Below are 14,572 nucleotides of genomic sequence, written 5' to 3'. Positions count from 1 at the left end.
TCATGCTGCGTGTGACTTTTTATTGCAAACATTATTGAAAGAATGATAGATTTGGGTAAATGGAGAGAGGGAGTTCAGGCTGGGAAATGTCAGAACATGCTGGCAGCATTGAAGATCCTGCTCTTGGATTTAGAATGTCTAAATTAACAAAAAGTCCTTCAAGTTCTAAATCTCGTTTTGTGCCTGTGTCCCAAAGGAGTAAGATGTGCTTGCTTTTGGGGAATTCTGAGCCTGATAATTAGGAATGAATTGGGTAAAAGACTAAGTAATGTGTAAGCTGGAGTTGTGTATCAGTATTTTGCAGCATAGATCAACGTGTGTAGAAGGGCTTGGAGGAAAATATTTTCTGAATTTGCCACCTTATGTAAAGGAAGAACAGAGGAGGACAAATAATTATATTGAAATCTTCATTTCAACATAATTAGAGTGTTCTTTGCTCCCATGTTTCCTTTTTTAAAAGTGAAGGAGATTTTGATAAATCATGCTGGCCCTTCAACTGGAGAAGACCAAAAGACCCTATAGTAACTAGTCCCTGAGAATAAAGTCTGTGTCATGGAGATGTGTGTTGGATCGGCAGGAATTTTAGTTGGCCTTGCTTGGGTCTCCTAGCCACTAGTATGAGAGAGTATGAGTGATGTAGAGCAGTTGGAGAGCCAGAAGGAAAGTTTCTGGCTCATATGGGAGGAGATGTGTCTCCCATTTCCCTTTTCTTGTCAGAAAAATTGGTAACTGTGATAATATTATTTGATCTGGGACTCCCAGCACACAGATCTTATCTAAACTTGATGTTTTGTCCTGTTAAAGCAGAACCATCAGATCACAGAGGGTTCAGTGTCTGTTAGAGTGAGGAAAGTTTATCTTGCATGTTTTCTAATGAACAAGTGAGTACTAAATTTGGTTTCATGGAGATGTTTTCAGAAAGTGGTAACAAATGTTTTCCATGCAAATGTATGGATCACTATAGACCAATTGTAAACATAAAAAATCGTAATAAAAAAAATATCTCATTTACTACCATTTTGCAGTAAGAATAAAACTTCTTGGCAGTGCAGGCCCACCTAAAACTAGATTTGCATGGCTTGGTTTGTGTGTCATCCCTATAAATCCTTCAGTGCAGTCCTCTTACAATTAAAGAATACCAGTTCCACTTGTCTTCTCCTCTCCCTGTCCCACAGCAAATTCAGGTGGCCCTCCTCACTGGAGTGGATTCTGCGCAACCCTTATTTAAATCATTTGAATTGCAAATTCTGTATCCTGCTAGTAGATGTAAACATTCCTTCCTCTCCTCGTTGCAAAATTCTGGGACAACTTTGCTTGTTCCACAGTAAATGATCTTTGGATCTTGTAGGTCACTATTTAGCACATTCCATGTGCTACACCAAGTTTTGCACTGTCATCTATCATTAAACCTGTCAGGAGTCTGGTTTCTCCTTGCTTTGCTCAAGCTATCTCTATATGTGCAGAAGGAGTTTTGTCTTTAGCAACTTTGCTCCCTGGGCTTTTTACCTTCTCTCCTGAACAAATAGCAACTCATGCAAAGACTGTTTTCTGACTGCTTTCTGACCTGTTCCCTAGCTCCCAACAAAAGAACAGCGTTGTTTGGATGGTATTCTCTTTTCTGTTCCCAGAGAGTCGGTTGGTTCCCCACGCTGATTTATCAACTGCACAGGCATTTGTTCTGAACAAGCAGATGAATGAATGTTTTCAAGCTTCTATAAATCAAGGATACATTGCAGCATGCCCTTCCCACTGGGGTACACCAGTTTCTTCCTCTTTGCTCATGATTCTTCTGCTGTGATTTTTAGCCTGTTAAATTTTAGGGTTTTGTGCGTTTATCTGGGTTTTTGTTTCATGGCATAAGATCAATAATTTATGTATGATAAAGCAGTTACCAACTGCTTTCCTTTAATTAATTGCTATTGAATAACAATTTCATCTTAAAAAAAGAAAAACATCCCTAAATTAAAGGGTTTTTTAATATTCCTTTAGTAAGCATTTCTTTGTGAGTTAACTAGCAGTACAGTTTAGAGTATGTGCTCTCATCATTTTCCAAACCATTTTATCAAGCAAACTGTGAATAAAGGTTTGATCATGAATGAGCATGTACTGGGATATGCAGCTATCTTGAACTGTTCTGTTTGCCTCTGAACCAAAAGCTGTCTTCCTAGTCTTGCTTTCATCTTGAAGGCATTCTGTGCTTTTATCTGTGTGAATGCCCGGTAGCTTCAAATTACTCATTATATCTCTTCAAGTACAATTTTCACTGCTTTCCAGCTAGATCTGAGAGTCAGCTTTTCATCATCATCCTTCTTGACTTTAAGCTTCTTCAGCACAGCCAGGTCATGCTCTTTTCTTAGTTTTGCCCTCCCCGGATTTGCAGGAGTCTGGTATCTGTTTTTCTGTTACCTCCCTAATCACTGCTTCGTATAATGCTTTTCATCCCTCATTCCCACCTCAGCAAAGAAGCTGGGAGGTTCTGTGGAGTTTTGTTGGTAATCTCTCTTCACCAGAAGTTCACAAACTCTGGATTGTAAGTGGGAATTGTAAGAGCATCAGGTTAGTTGTTTCTGCTGCCACCTGCAAGTTAAGTACCAACAGAACACTTCTGAGTATTGCAATTCATAGTTTGTCATACTTATCAACACAAATTTGATGATTGTCTTGTGCACAACTGTCAAAACTACCTCTCTTGCAGAGGTGCTCTTTTTGCCAGCCTAAAATCCCTGTGTGTGTATTTTACTCCTTTTCGTAGATAAATTTTGACACAGTTAAGTGTTCAAAATTACTAATATGGAGCTCTTCATTTTCTTTATAAACCTTTACATTTTTCATCTGCTTGAAGTGCTGTACTCCTATTGCTTCTCATATTGACCAGTGTTTTCCTCATGATCCCCAAGAGGTCCTCAGTGCCTTCAAGAATAAATCTTAGCTCTCTTGTCTCTTAGCTCTTACTGAGGTCACTGGAGTACAGAGGAGGTTTTGTGGTGTTTATGCATACTTTACCAGAAAAGGGCTAGGGCTTTTAAGTACTTATATCTATATAAACAAGTAATAGTTACACTTCTGTCCTCAACTACACATGACTGGAGTTTTAAAGCTAGACAGGTTTCTTGATAGGGAGAAAAGGGGATACCGTGCATGTAGTAATTGGTGAAGATACATGAAGGTGAGTATCACCAATCTTACTGTCTTTTGTTGAGGGCAGGTAATGCTTTTTATTGTTCTTTCATCTTACCTGTCTGAGGCTGATTATTGCTTATTGTAGTACTCCTCTGTAGTTATTTTTACTCAAAATAAATAAAAAAACATTTAAAGGGATGTTGTCAACTTAAAAATGACAGTCAATCTGGAATGACTGAGATCAGTTGTCCTTGTATGGACAGAAGTCAAGGGTTTCCCCACCACCCCCCTTCCAGTTTTACTTTTGGTACTGAATAGCACCTTTCCTTAAGTAATTTCATCACATATTCAGTCTGTCAATTAAATTTTTGTGAGTCTTCCCTGAAACTGTGGTAAGGAGTTACTGTGTAAAAATGTTACCAAGCATTTTTTTTAAAGGGAAAATTTGAAGACTGCATTTCTATGAATTCTTTATCATTACAAAAAATATGAAAACTCCACAGACAAACCTATATATAGTTTAATTTGTCTCTGTTTCTTTACTGTCCTTTTTCTGCTCCTGTATTTTGTATTTCATTTACAATTTTTTATGTTGTCCAACTTTTAACTGAACCTGAAAATTTTAAAGGAGAATGTTATATTTTTTTTACAGAGTGTTGGGAAGAAAATACCTCCAGCCACAGCAACTCAGGAGCCAGCAAAAATAGAAGTGGACAGCAGAACAAAAAGTAGGTTTCATAGTTTTTTCTTATTTGCACTTTGTGCTATTAAGCCTCTTACAAGCAAGCTGAACACTTTTCTGTGGTTTTGGCTAAAAGGGTGTCCTATATATATGAAAAGCAAGGGTGCAGATAGGTATGTTTAGGATAAACTTTGAGTAGCCAGTACATAGACAGAATGCTTTGTTTCACAGAATCATCTGAATTGTTTTTGCTCTGATAATCCTACCTCGAGTTTTCTGCTACCAGAAATCAAATTAAATTACGTGATCAGCTTTCAGCCTTGAGGGTACTTCAGAATTAATCAGAGTTGAATAAGATCCAACTTCAGTCTGTAACTCCTAGGTAGGCCATAGCAAAATATCTGGTTGTGAGTGGGCCTTTGCTTTTTTTCCTCTTTTTTCTTTCCTTATGTAGCAGAAATAATCTGTGTGGGTGGTATAGTTTGTATGAGAAATGAACAGTGTCCAAGAACATCAGTTCTGGTTTTGTCATTTCAATGCTTAGTAAACAAAAAGCAATAATTAAATCATTTAGGCAGGTCTCAGTGCTGTTCTAAGGAGGCATATACAACTAGCTTACCAAATAACTTTAGGATTTTGTTTATATAAAGTTACAAGTAAATGTTATGGATGCTGGTAGAAAAGAATAAGAAGGAAGATAACATAGCCAACCTTAGAAAAGAAATTTGGCTATAATATAGTGTTGAGTTTTGAAGTCTTGCACAGGCCTTCTCCTTCCCTGATGTGTTTATCCTTTTAGAGAGTTAGCAGATAACATTGTCAGAACTGAAACACAGACAGACATAGGAAGACAAGCATCTGGAGCAGCAGAGCAGGGCCCTCTGAGAGAAGTGTATGGTTATAACCTGTTTTACCACGTTTTCAGCTCAGAGTTGCAAAAGCAGCTTAAAACAGCTTTTGGTGAGTTGTTGTCCATTAGCTGCACCACACTAATTGACTTGCTGCATCCTGTTACCTTGTTCCCCTTGTGCCACTAGGGTGTTAATGGGAAGTTCTGCAAGAACTCAGTTGCCCTGAGGAAGTGAGAACTTGAAATACTGAAAAATGTTCAAACTGGTAGTGTAGAGCAGGGCTTCTGAACCGATGTGTTTTGGAATTACCTTTCCCAACCTGCAGCTTGAGAAGGTTATGCCGGCCTGAGTGCAGGTGCCATCAGAAGGTGTGTCCCGTGGGCATCTTCCCTCTCTGCTGACAGGGGCTTCAGCATGGAGTGGTGGTTGCTCTCTCTTCCTACTTCTTGAATTGGGTCTGCTTTTTTCTGTGGTTTTCCTGATGTGATAGGGCAGTGATTTGCAGCAAGGCACTTCATGTGCTTACTGTTTGCTCTTAGTACATGCAAGATGGCCTAAGTTCTGCAATGGGAGTTGGTCAGAGCAAGAGACAGAGAAGTATGTTCTGTAGGTGCATCTCCTAGCAATATGCTATGAACATCTCCCTAAAAAGTGGGCTTAAGATTTTGGAGGATAAATAGATGACTCTTCAGGGCCAAAGAGGACTTTTTGCTCAAAGGGAGAGCACAGTGGAAGTACAAATCCTTACAGAGTGTGAGTGGTCCCTTGGAAAACATCACTAACCTTTCAAGAATGAAAGAATGCATCTTTGAAGAGAAGAGGGGAGAGCTGTTTGGTTTAGGTTTGTGGATGCCTAGACTTATAGGAGAATTATTCTGCTGTTGAATTTTCATATCTCTTACATAGCTGGGGTGGCACATGCATGTGTGTGTATTTATAATTGTGCCTCTGGAGTGAGAAATATTTTTTTTTTTCTATGAAGTAGCTTGCTTTTAGTTTAAGTGGCTAGCAGTGAAAACACTATATTGTAGAACATATATATACATTTTTAAGTAGCTCTGTTGGATTCTGAAATTCAGCAAAGCAAAAACATCTGCAATGACTGAAAGAGCTATTATAGATTACTGCAACTGCAAAAATGGAGTATAAATAAGCAAACAACAAAACAGCAAAGGCAGTAGTAAGTCACAGAATGCACTGACCATGGCACTTAATTTCATTACTCCACTCACTGACTGATTACAATTTGTGTTAAACTATTGCATAGGAATACCAGAATCCTGGCAAGCAATTAGTCTTTTTGCATGATGGCAGAAGGTACAAGTAGTAGCTGAATCTGGATTAATGAGGCCCTAATTAATACTGTTTCTGGGTTTTTTGTTTGATGAGGTGGTGTTTTGACAGTTTACATCTCATGAAATTCTGTGAAAATATTTATTAGTGCAGTCCATTTGTGAGTCTGGAGTGTAGCAATTAATAGTAAACCCAAATTTTACTGAATGTAGTCTTAAGATCTTTTTCATCTGCTTTATGGTTTTGGTAACAGTGAAGTAATTTTTCACTAGATTTTATATATTTTGAGGCTGTACCAAACAGGCCACATTTTGAGCTTGGAACAGACTGTGGGACGTAAGATGCTGAACAAAGATGCATGTGAACTACCCCCATAAAACATCGTGTTCTTCTTAGAGGATCACCCCTTTATAGTGTTTAGGATGGTCCTGAGACTTTTTCCTCAGTGAAGTGTGGGCAGTGACAGACCACGTGTGATAAATACCTAGTTCTTTGCTGCATTTTCTTCCTACTTCTGAGTTACGAGAATTATGCTGGGAAGGGGAATCACATGTCGCCCTGGGCTCTTGGTCTGTCAGGGAAGCTAGCGATGGCTTTGTTCTTCCTTCTGAAGGACAGGACTAGGAGGGAGGTGGGCAGAGGAGATGCTTTTTGTTGTGTTGTCATTGTATCTAGTCTAGTTGGAACAGTATGGTTCAAAAATCACAGGATGTAGATGAGGATACATATTTTCAAATGGGATTATACCTAACCCAAGCCCTCTTGCTTCAGAATATGTTCTGAACAAGCTAAACATCCTGCTCCAGCCTGTTTGAGTTGCAAGATACACTGTAAGGTTGATGTGGTCACTCAGTTCCCTGAGCAATGCCTGTTGTCTATGGTGGATTGTTCTCCTTTGCTTGGGAGGCACTGCGAGTCTGCAGGGAGAGACTCTGGCCTGACAGAGTGTATTATTGTTGAATTAATAAATGAGAACTGAAAAGTTAATTAACATCATCTTTTCTCCTCCCTTACTGTTTCCAAGATGCCTGCTGTTGGGGGTTTATTAGGAGGTATATATTTAAGATGTCTTCAGGTCAGAGTCAAAAAGCAAGGCTTCTGGAAGAACCATCTGTGATGTATAAACCCAGCCTTGAATGTCAAATGTAAAAATTAGATTTATCATCTACAGTTGAGATGCTTGCTATTGATATCTTAGTTTGAAGCTTTAATTTGGCTTAAGCCTGTTTACCAGGCTTGGAATAGGTTATATTATTTTGACTGTTAGTTTTGTAGTGTTTTTTTTCACTTGCAAACCCCCCAAATTCAGCAAGTTCTAGTGTAGTCTCTAAGTGCTGTGTCTGAAATCAGTGTTTCCTTTTATCTTTTTTTTCCTTCCTATCTAAACATAACTGTTGAAATTAAGTGCTTCTGCATCCTCTTGCAATATTGTGCTGTGCTGAGTAAGGACAAGTTTAGTACCAAAGTGACATACCTATTAGATTCTTCTCTGCTTTTATTAATCTTATTTTAAAGGTTCATATTATTTTGAGTCCTGTTGGCTTTGCTTTTACTTACTTAAATCACATTGGTCTACCATTCCCTTAGGAGAAGTTTGAAAGCGGATTTTGTCAAGTCATTTACATTGTTCCAAACCCATCATGTTTTGGAGATGTAGCTCTGTTGCAGTATGATCCACAGGGTCCTTGTTAGACAGAGGAATGTATTGATTTAGTGCAGGTCAGTGTGAATTGCACTCAAGGAGTCCACACTTCTGCTATACATAAAACAGTATTTTTTCCATGGCTGTGCCTTCACTCTGTGTTCTTGCGCTAGCCTTCAGAGCACGGGAAGCTGTGACCCTCCCCCACTTCCCTCTTGTGCCTCCCACAAGATTGTCTCTTGGCTCTTTATGAACTGTATCAGCATTTGGCTAAGTTTAAGATCTGGGTTTTCACATTTTTCTCTAGTTTAATTCCTTGTTTCTCTGTAAAAAAAAAATAAAAAAGAAAGAAAGAAGGGTAAGAACTTGGTGGGGAGGGCACAGTTCTTGACATAAAAACTAGAAGGCAAAGATGTGTATCCATTTGCTATGAGTGAAAGGGCTGTGAGTTCATGGGTTAAGTCTTGCTGCTTTTGACAACCGCTTACTGTGAGATCCACATTGACACTTACTTTTAAAGGAAACGTTCTTAAAATTAAAAAAAAAAAAAAAAAAGAGAGGACTTACTTTTCTGATTATCAACTGACTTTTTCAGATGCTGAAACCATAGCCACTCTTGTCCGTTGGGAGCTTCATCTTGAAAGATGATTCAAATTCAGTCTTCAAATAGTAAGGGGGAGATGAGGTAGGATGACCTGTTACAGGCCTCAGGAGACACGAGCTCCCTGGACACTTGCTGTTCAAAGCATTATTTAATCTGAAACACACGGGATTCATCCACACCTTGAGCAAGAGCTGCACCACTGATGTCCTTTCAGAACAGTGCTGTTACTGTGGTGTAGTGGCTGTTCTTCTCTGTCGATTAGCTGTGCATAGCTTATCTTCCCACCTAATCTGGAGATTATACTGTTATTGAACAGAGGAATAATTTATGTACATGAGAATGGGCGTTCAGGAATGATCCTTCTTGGGCCCAGGTGGTTTTTGCCTCTGAGAACCCAGCCTGGCTTCTGTTCCGTATCCGAAAAAAGAAGTGCTAAGCCTGTCTCCAGAAACAGACTTCCCTGAGTGTGCAGCACTCACCTTCTTTAGTACAGTATTATATCTACATCGCCTTTGTACTAATTCACTGAATTTACTGTTTAGCAAAGCTGATTTTCAGGATGTGGATACTCTAGCATAGGGCACACACCCCCACCCCCCACCCCACCCCCAATTTTTTAAGATAGTGTACACACTGAAGTGTAAAAATGTGCTGAATCTCACGTTTTATCTTAGATGCTCTCTGCATCTACCTGACCTAAGTCAGTATGTGTCAACTTTCCACCAGCTTTTATATAAAATGTTATTATACTGTCTTGAAGACAAAGACAGTGAGCAGGTGAAACATCCTAGCCAAGTCCATGAAGAGAGATCCAAACTGTTCCTCGATAACGCAGTAAAATAGCAGTTAGACACCCCTTTCGTCCTCTTGAAATCTGAATCGTGACCTCGTGGCGCTCACATACCTAGTTGTTTGACAATGTTACCAAATGTTTATTTAACAGTGTTCCCTGCTCTCAGAACCAGGGAGAGGGATTTATTTTTTTTCCTTGCTCATGTTTTTGTCAAAGTCATGTTCATTGTCTTCACCTGACTTGTTTATTCAGAGACATCAGAAGGGGGTATGGTGGGTTGACCCCAGTCAGCAGCTAAGGTCCACCCAGCCACTTGCTCCCCTACAGGGGAGAGAAAAGGGGGAGAAAAAGCAAGAAGACTCATTAATAATGACAGTTTAATAGGTGAATGAAAGAGGAAAAAAAAGAGGCGATGCAAAGGCAATCAATTACCACCCACCACGAGTGGACCTGTGCCCAGCCAGTCTCCAAGCAATAGCTACCTCCCAGACCAACACCCCCCAAGCCCACCCTTTTTTGTTGCTGAGTGGGGGTTATATGGCATGGAGTATGCCTTTGCTCACCTTGGGTCAGCTGTGCTGGCTGTGTACCCTTCCAGCTTCTTGGCCACCCCTGGCCTACTTGCAGGGGTCCAGAATGGGGAAAAGGAGAAAAGATGAAGCCTTGGTGCCATGCAGGTACTGCTCAGCAATAGCCAAAGCACTGACTGGTGTGTTACCGGTGCTGTTGTAGTCACAAATCCAAAACACAGCACATGTGGGCTGCTGTGAAGAAAATTAACTCCATCCCAGCCAGACCCAGTACAGGGCAAGGCCAGAAAAACAACTGCTAATGATCATGGATAAATTTAAATTTTTGTGTTCAGGAAAATAAATCTGTGAAGCCTAAGAAATTCTTGTTGAAACACTTGAACCAGTGCCACATAAAATACATGCCATTTATGAGTGGCAGTGTGTGAACTGGAGAAGAGCTTTCCTCTTCCCCATTAGTACTGTTTCATTTCTCAGGCTGGTGGTGCTTACAGACAGCAACCCTTGACATGCACGTGTGTTGGCTGCTTATTTGAGGCTGATCTTCATGTCACTAAACTTCAGCAGTTGGCATGCAGCTTCTGAGTCAAAGCCCCAAGCTTCAGTATAGCCACGTGAATTTGGTGTCTGTGCTGCAGTGGGTCCCAGTGGAGATCTGTCACTGCTATCCAGGTGGTTCAGAGTGGGATTCAGCTGATCAAATGTAGGTGTCTGCCCTTGGGGTGAAAAGCAACTTTCAAGGCTTCCCTCACTTTACAGTTGATGGTGTTCAAGTCACTAGGCACTGAGATTGCCAGTTCTAACATCAGGTGCCTGAATCTAAATCCAGATACCAGGCCCAGCCCTGGGGGCTGACATCAGTAGCCTACACATGGAGGAGGTACTGCAGGGTATTTTGGCTTGCTTCCAGAGGGGCCTGGCTCTTCCGTAGGTAGTGCATCATATCTGCCAACGGCATGAGTGTCTTACGTACACGCAGCTGTCTGAAGTGACACTTAGTGTCTGGGCAGCTGAACTGACCCCCCGGTGGAGCCTCAAATACCGTGCAGGTTCTCTTTGTAGTAAGTATAAAGAAATAAGTCCTGTTGTTTAAAATTAATTCAGGTTTCTGTGGCCTGCAAGTACCGGTTTCTCTGCATCCAACATGACAGTTGTCTAGATGCAGAAGTCATCAAAACTGAGACATTTAAATTTAGGTGAAGACTTCTACGAAGTCACTTGCCCTTCTACAACAGGTCCAGTGATTTCTCTGTGTTTCTTTGGTCTTTTTAAACCTTCTGTCTTAGAATATCACCTATTTTTATACATTATTTAACAGCTGGAATACATACGCCCTTTTTATTTGTAAGGCACATTGACATACTTGTCTGTTGCACAGAAACAAGTTGTAAGTATCTGCTTTTCATGACAACTGCTCTTTATGATTTCTGAGTAGGAGTGCTGGCTCTGGTATTTGCAAGATGAAAGTTGAGATGATTCCCTTATTTATAGACAGTAAAGGGAAAAGGGAAGAGGAGACTTCAGACTAATATTCAAAACTCTTCTTTTATGCTGAGTGTGCAGAAGGTTTTGTTATGATATGTGTTTACATTTATTAATGTATTATTTATTATTTTATCATCTTTATAAATTCAGAAATAGCTGCTTTTTTGCATACCAGGGGATAGATAAGCTGTGTCAAGCTACTGGGTCCTTTATGCTTCCAATTTATGTGATCTGGTAGGAGGCCATACCAGTGGAATTATTGGAAGTAAGTGTCAGACACGGGCTTACTCTAGGGGAAATAGTTTGTGGCAGGTTGCTGTCTGGAGCAATACCATTTGAGATAATGGTTCTAGGGGCTACAGAGCCAACTCCCTAGATGACGTGTGTGGGAATGCTTATCAGTATGCAATTTTTAAAATATTTCATACTGTTTATGAAGGTCTAAAATACAAGGAAAAACATGGCAAGAAAATAAAGCAGCTCAAAGAGACACAGAACATTTAATAAAGAATTTTACCCTTGGATAAGCGGTTGTTATAAAGTGATAATTTATCACGATGTTCTTCCTTTCAGCCAAGGAATATTGCAAAGTGATATTTCCCTATGAAGCACAGAATGATGATGAACTCACAATCCGAGAAGGTGATGTCGTCACACTTATCAGTAAGGTAAAAGCAATATTTTCTCCTATAATTGGGGATCTGGTTTTTAAAATCAGCATCACTTAATTGCTGTAAAATCCCTGTTTGTGCTTTTGACAGTGTCCTTCCTAAAACAATGCTAGCTTGACAATGAAACATTACATAAACTTCAGAGAGCCCTACATCTCCCTTCCTCTTGTGCTTTAGAGCCTTACCTTGATAACGTTAAGAATAGCAGACGTGTACTCTTGAGTTTACAAGTTTATACAATTAATTTTAATTTGAATCTGCTGGCAGATCTACATAAATTGTAGATTGATCCCTGGAACAAACATAAAAGCCTAGAGAACAAACTGGAAGACTCAAGAAAGCAACAGCTTTGAACATCTCTGTTAGATGTGTGAGTGATCTTTCTTGTAGGAATTGTGAATTAGATTTTTTGGGTTAGATGGAGATAATGTGCCTAAGTTAGCTTAATGAACTAAACACTTACTTAAAATGTAGTCACTCACAGAAAAAGATGATAAAACAGAAAGTAAATTAAATAATTATAGATCTGTGTTCTTTTCTTTAAAATACTTGAAGTGATTCAAGATTAGAAATGAAAAGCTAGTGCCAGGATTTATACTAAATCTCCAAAAATTATACAGTAAGATGGTGAGGAAATGGTTGGGTTTCTTTTAGGAGAGCTATGTACCATGTTACAAAGAACAGCTTATAGTTTAAGTGCACTTAATTTCCTGCTCTTGTTTAAAGACTTCACAGTTTGCTCAAGTGTTTTTGACTGCTGGACATAAGTATTTGGGGAAAAAAAAGCTACAAACTAGAAAAGGATGTGGATTTTTCCTGATGTAGATGAATTGTAAAGATGTGCACAATAGTGCTGTTGTTGTTTGTGCTTACATGAAAGTAAAAGAATGAATTCTGTAATTAGTAAGTTTCAAATTCTGTAATTGGTATGTTTCATAAGAAATTGTTACTTGACTGAGCAATTTGGCACCTGAGTCGAAAAAAACAAAAACTTTGGGAAGTACACCTGGGGCAGCATTGACTATATACTAAACCATTTGCTATCCTAGAGGACATCTTTGTCCTGACAAATCTATGTGTAACCAAGGAAAAATTAGCAGACATCTGGTAGGAAGAGAATCGGCAAATTTAGAAAATAGTGTACATTAAATATCCTTTGATGACTTGCCCTCAATGACTTTTTTGTTTAGCTTGTCTTGAAAACTGTTTGGCTTTACCTGATTTAGAATGTTCTTGTGTGAGTATTTAACAGTGTCTCTGATCATGGAAATGGCTTTTAAGACATTGCTCCTGTTAGCTTTATGCTTTATTGACCAGGTTGATTTAACTCTCTGAGATGGCTAGACTCCAGGTGGAGCTGTGTTCTTCAGCATACATAGATAAAGAGACAATTACTGTACTAAGGTTTCAGTGTGAGTTTTCATTTGCTTGCTTTTTCCCATTTTCTTCTTCCTGCTGCCTCTGCCCCCACAATGGAGGATATTTGTCTCTTATAACAATTGAGGTGATGATTTCACCGAATTGATCTGTTTTCACAACCATGCAGCGCGAAGTTAGTCAGTATATTCTATAGTATATCCCCCTGACCTCCTACTTTCCAGCTTGATATTTTCTGGATATCACTGCAGATATTTTATTCAGTTTTCTTCTTTTTTTCTGTGGTATGTCACATATCTATGAACAATTACATAAAACCATGCCTCTGGAGAGTGGGGGATCTCAATGCAAAAAGGCTTGGCATTTCTGCACGGATACTTTTTTTTATGCTGTGTCTGAACTAATCTGAATTACTGAAGAAGCAGTGATTAAGAAGCAGTCACTCTGCAGATCCTTTTGTGGTTTGCAGACCTCATTGCAGTCAGACTAGTGGGGCTTTTTCATCTGTTTTTAACAATAGTTTAAAAATCAGGTGATGTGGAGTCAGTGTCCTTGCTGTAGAGTTCTGAAAACAGTGTGGTTTGCTTCATCCTCTACCATGCAATATAGTAGCTTTATTTTAGTCTGAATCTTCTGAAGCAGATGTTGTTATTTTTCTTTTAGTCAGCAAAAACAAAGTCAGCCTCACCTTTCCGCCCACTAATAGCTTCTGCTAGAGAGTTGCCTTTTACCTGGAATTCAAATTGCCATGCTTAGAGAGTCCTTTCCATGACCAATTAGTGATCCATACTAAGAGGAATTAAACGGAAATGTATGGAGTACTTCAGAAACTATTATCATGATTTTGCTTTGCTATCAGATTACAGAGGTTCTTTTAATCTATTTGCAAGAAATTGTTTTGCAGGGTTTGCTTTCTATGCTGGAGAACTTCAAATTTATTCTTCCCAATTACCTAGACCCAAGGAGAGGAGATTGTTACTTTATAAAGACAGAGATGCATGTCCTAGTACTTCCTACAACCACAGATACATTATCATAAAATAATGTACTTTTTTGAAATCACTAAAACCAGAAAGTGATATAAATTCTTGGTATGAAAAGTCCCTCAGTAGGCTATCTATTTTCACACAGTCAGATCTATAGGAATGTTGAAGACTCACAATTTTAACTCGTACTGAATTTGCATTTAATTGAAAACAACAGCACTGGTGAGGTTGTGTGGAAGTGGCTGGAGTGAGCAACACAAGAATGGGGGATGAAGGTGAAATACAAGAATCTTAAAAGCATGAAGATGAGATAGCACTTGATAGGTACTAAGAGGAAGGGGATTATTTTATTTCTATTAATTTTTTATTATTTATTAATTTTTATTTATTAATTAAATGAGTTAAATGGTAAGTTACTAGGAGAACCTGTGTATTTGTGTATGCACATGTGAGAATATGTGTATGAGGAAGCTGTTAATCTGGTATTCATCTTAAAATGTAAAAACTTTATTTTGTGGAAAGAATTACAAAGGAATAG

At 39.0% G+C, this 14,572-nt stretch overlaps 1 protein-coding gene across 6 annotated transcripts in view; it reads left to right on the top strand.

The window, feature by feature from the left end:
- The window catches only part of SH3KBP1 (SH3 domain containing kinase binding protein 1), a 232,069-nt gene that overhangs the window by 164,541 nt on the left and 52,956 nt on the right, over positions 1-14,572 (top strand). For all 6 annotated transcript variants that reach the window (XM_055801265.1, XM_055801264.1, XM_027778946.2 and 3 more), the window contains 2 exons: positions 3,773-3,848; positions 11,574-11,668. In XM_055801265.1, coding sequence (XP_055657240.1) covers positions 3,773-3,848; positions 11,574-11,668 — 171 coding nt within the window. The remainder of the gene's footprint in view (positions 1-3,772; positions 3,849-11,573; positions 11,669-14,572) is intronic.

This window comes from Falco peregrinus, chromosome 4, assembly GCF_023634155.1.
Source record: "Falco peregrinus isolate bFalPer1 chromosome 4, bFalPer1.pri, whole genome shotgun sequence".
Taxonomy (NCBI): domain Eukaryota; kingdom Metazoa; phylum Chordata; class Aves; order Falconiformes; family Falconidae; genus Falco; species Falco peregrinus.
Note: the sequence above shows the minus strand (reverse complement) of the source record. Positions and strands in the feature narration are given on the sequence as shown.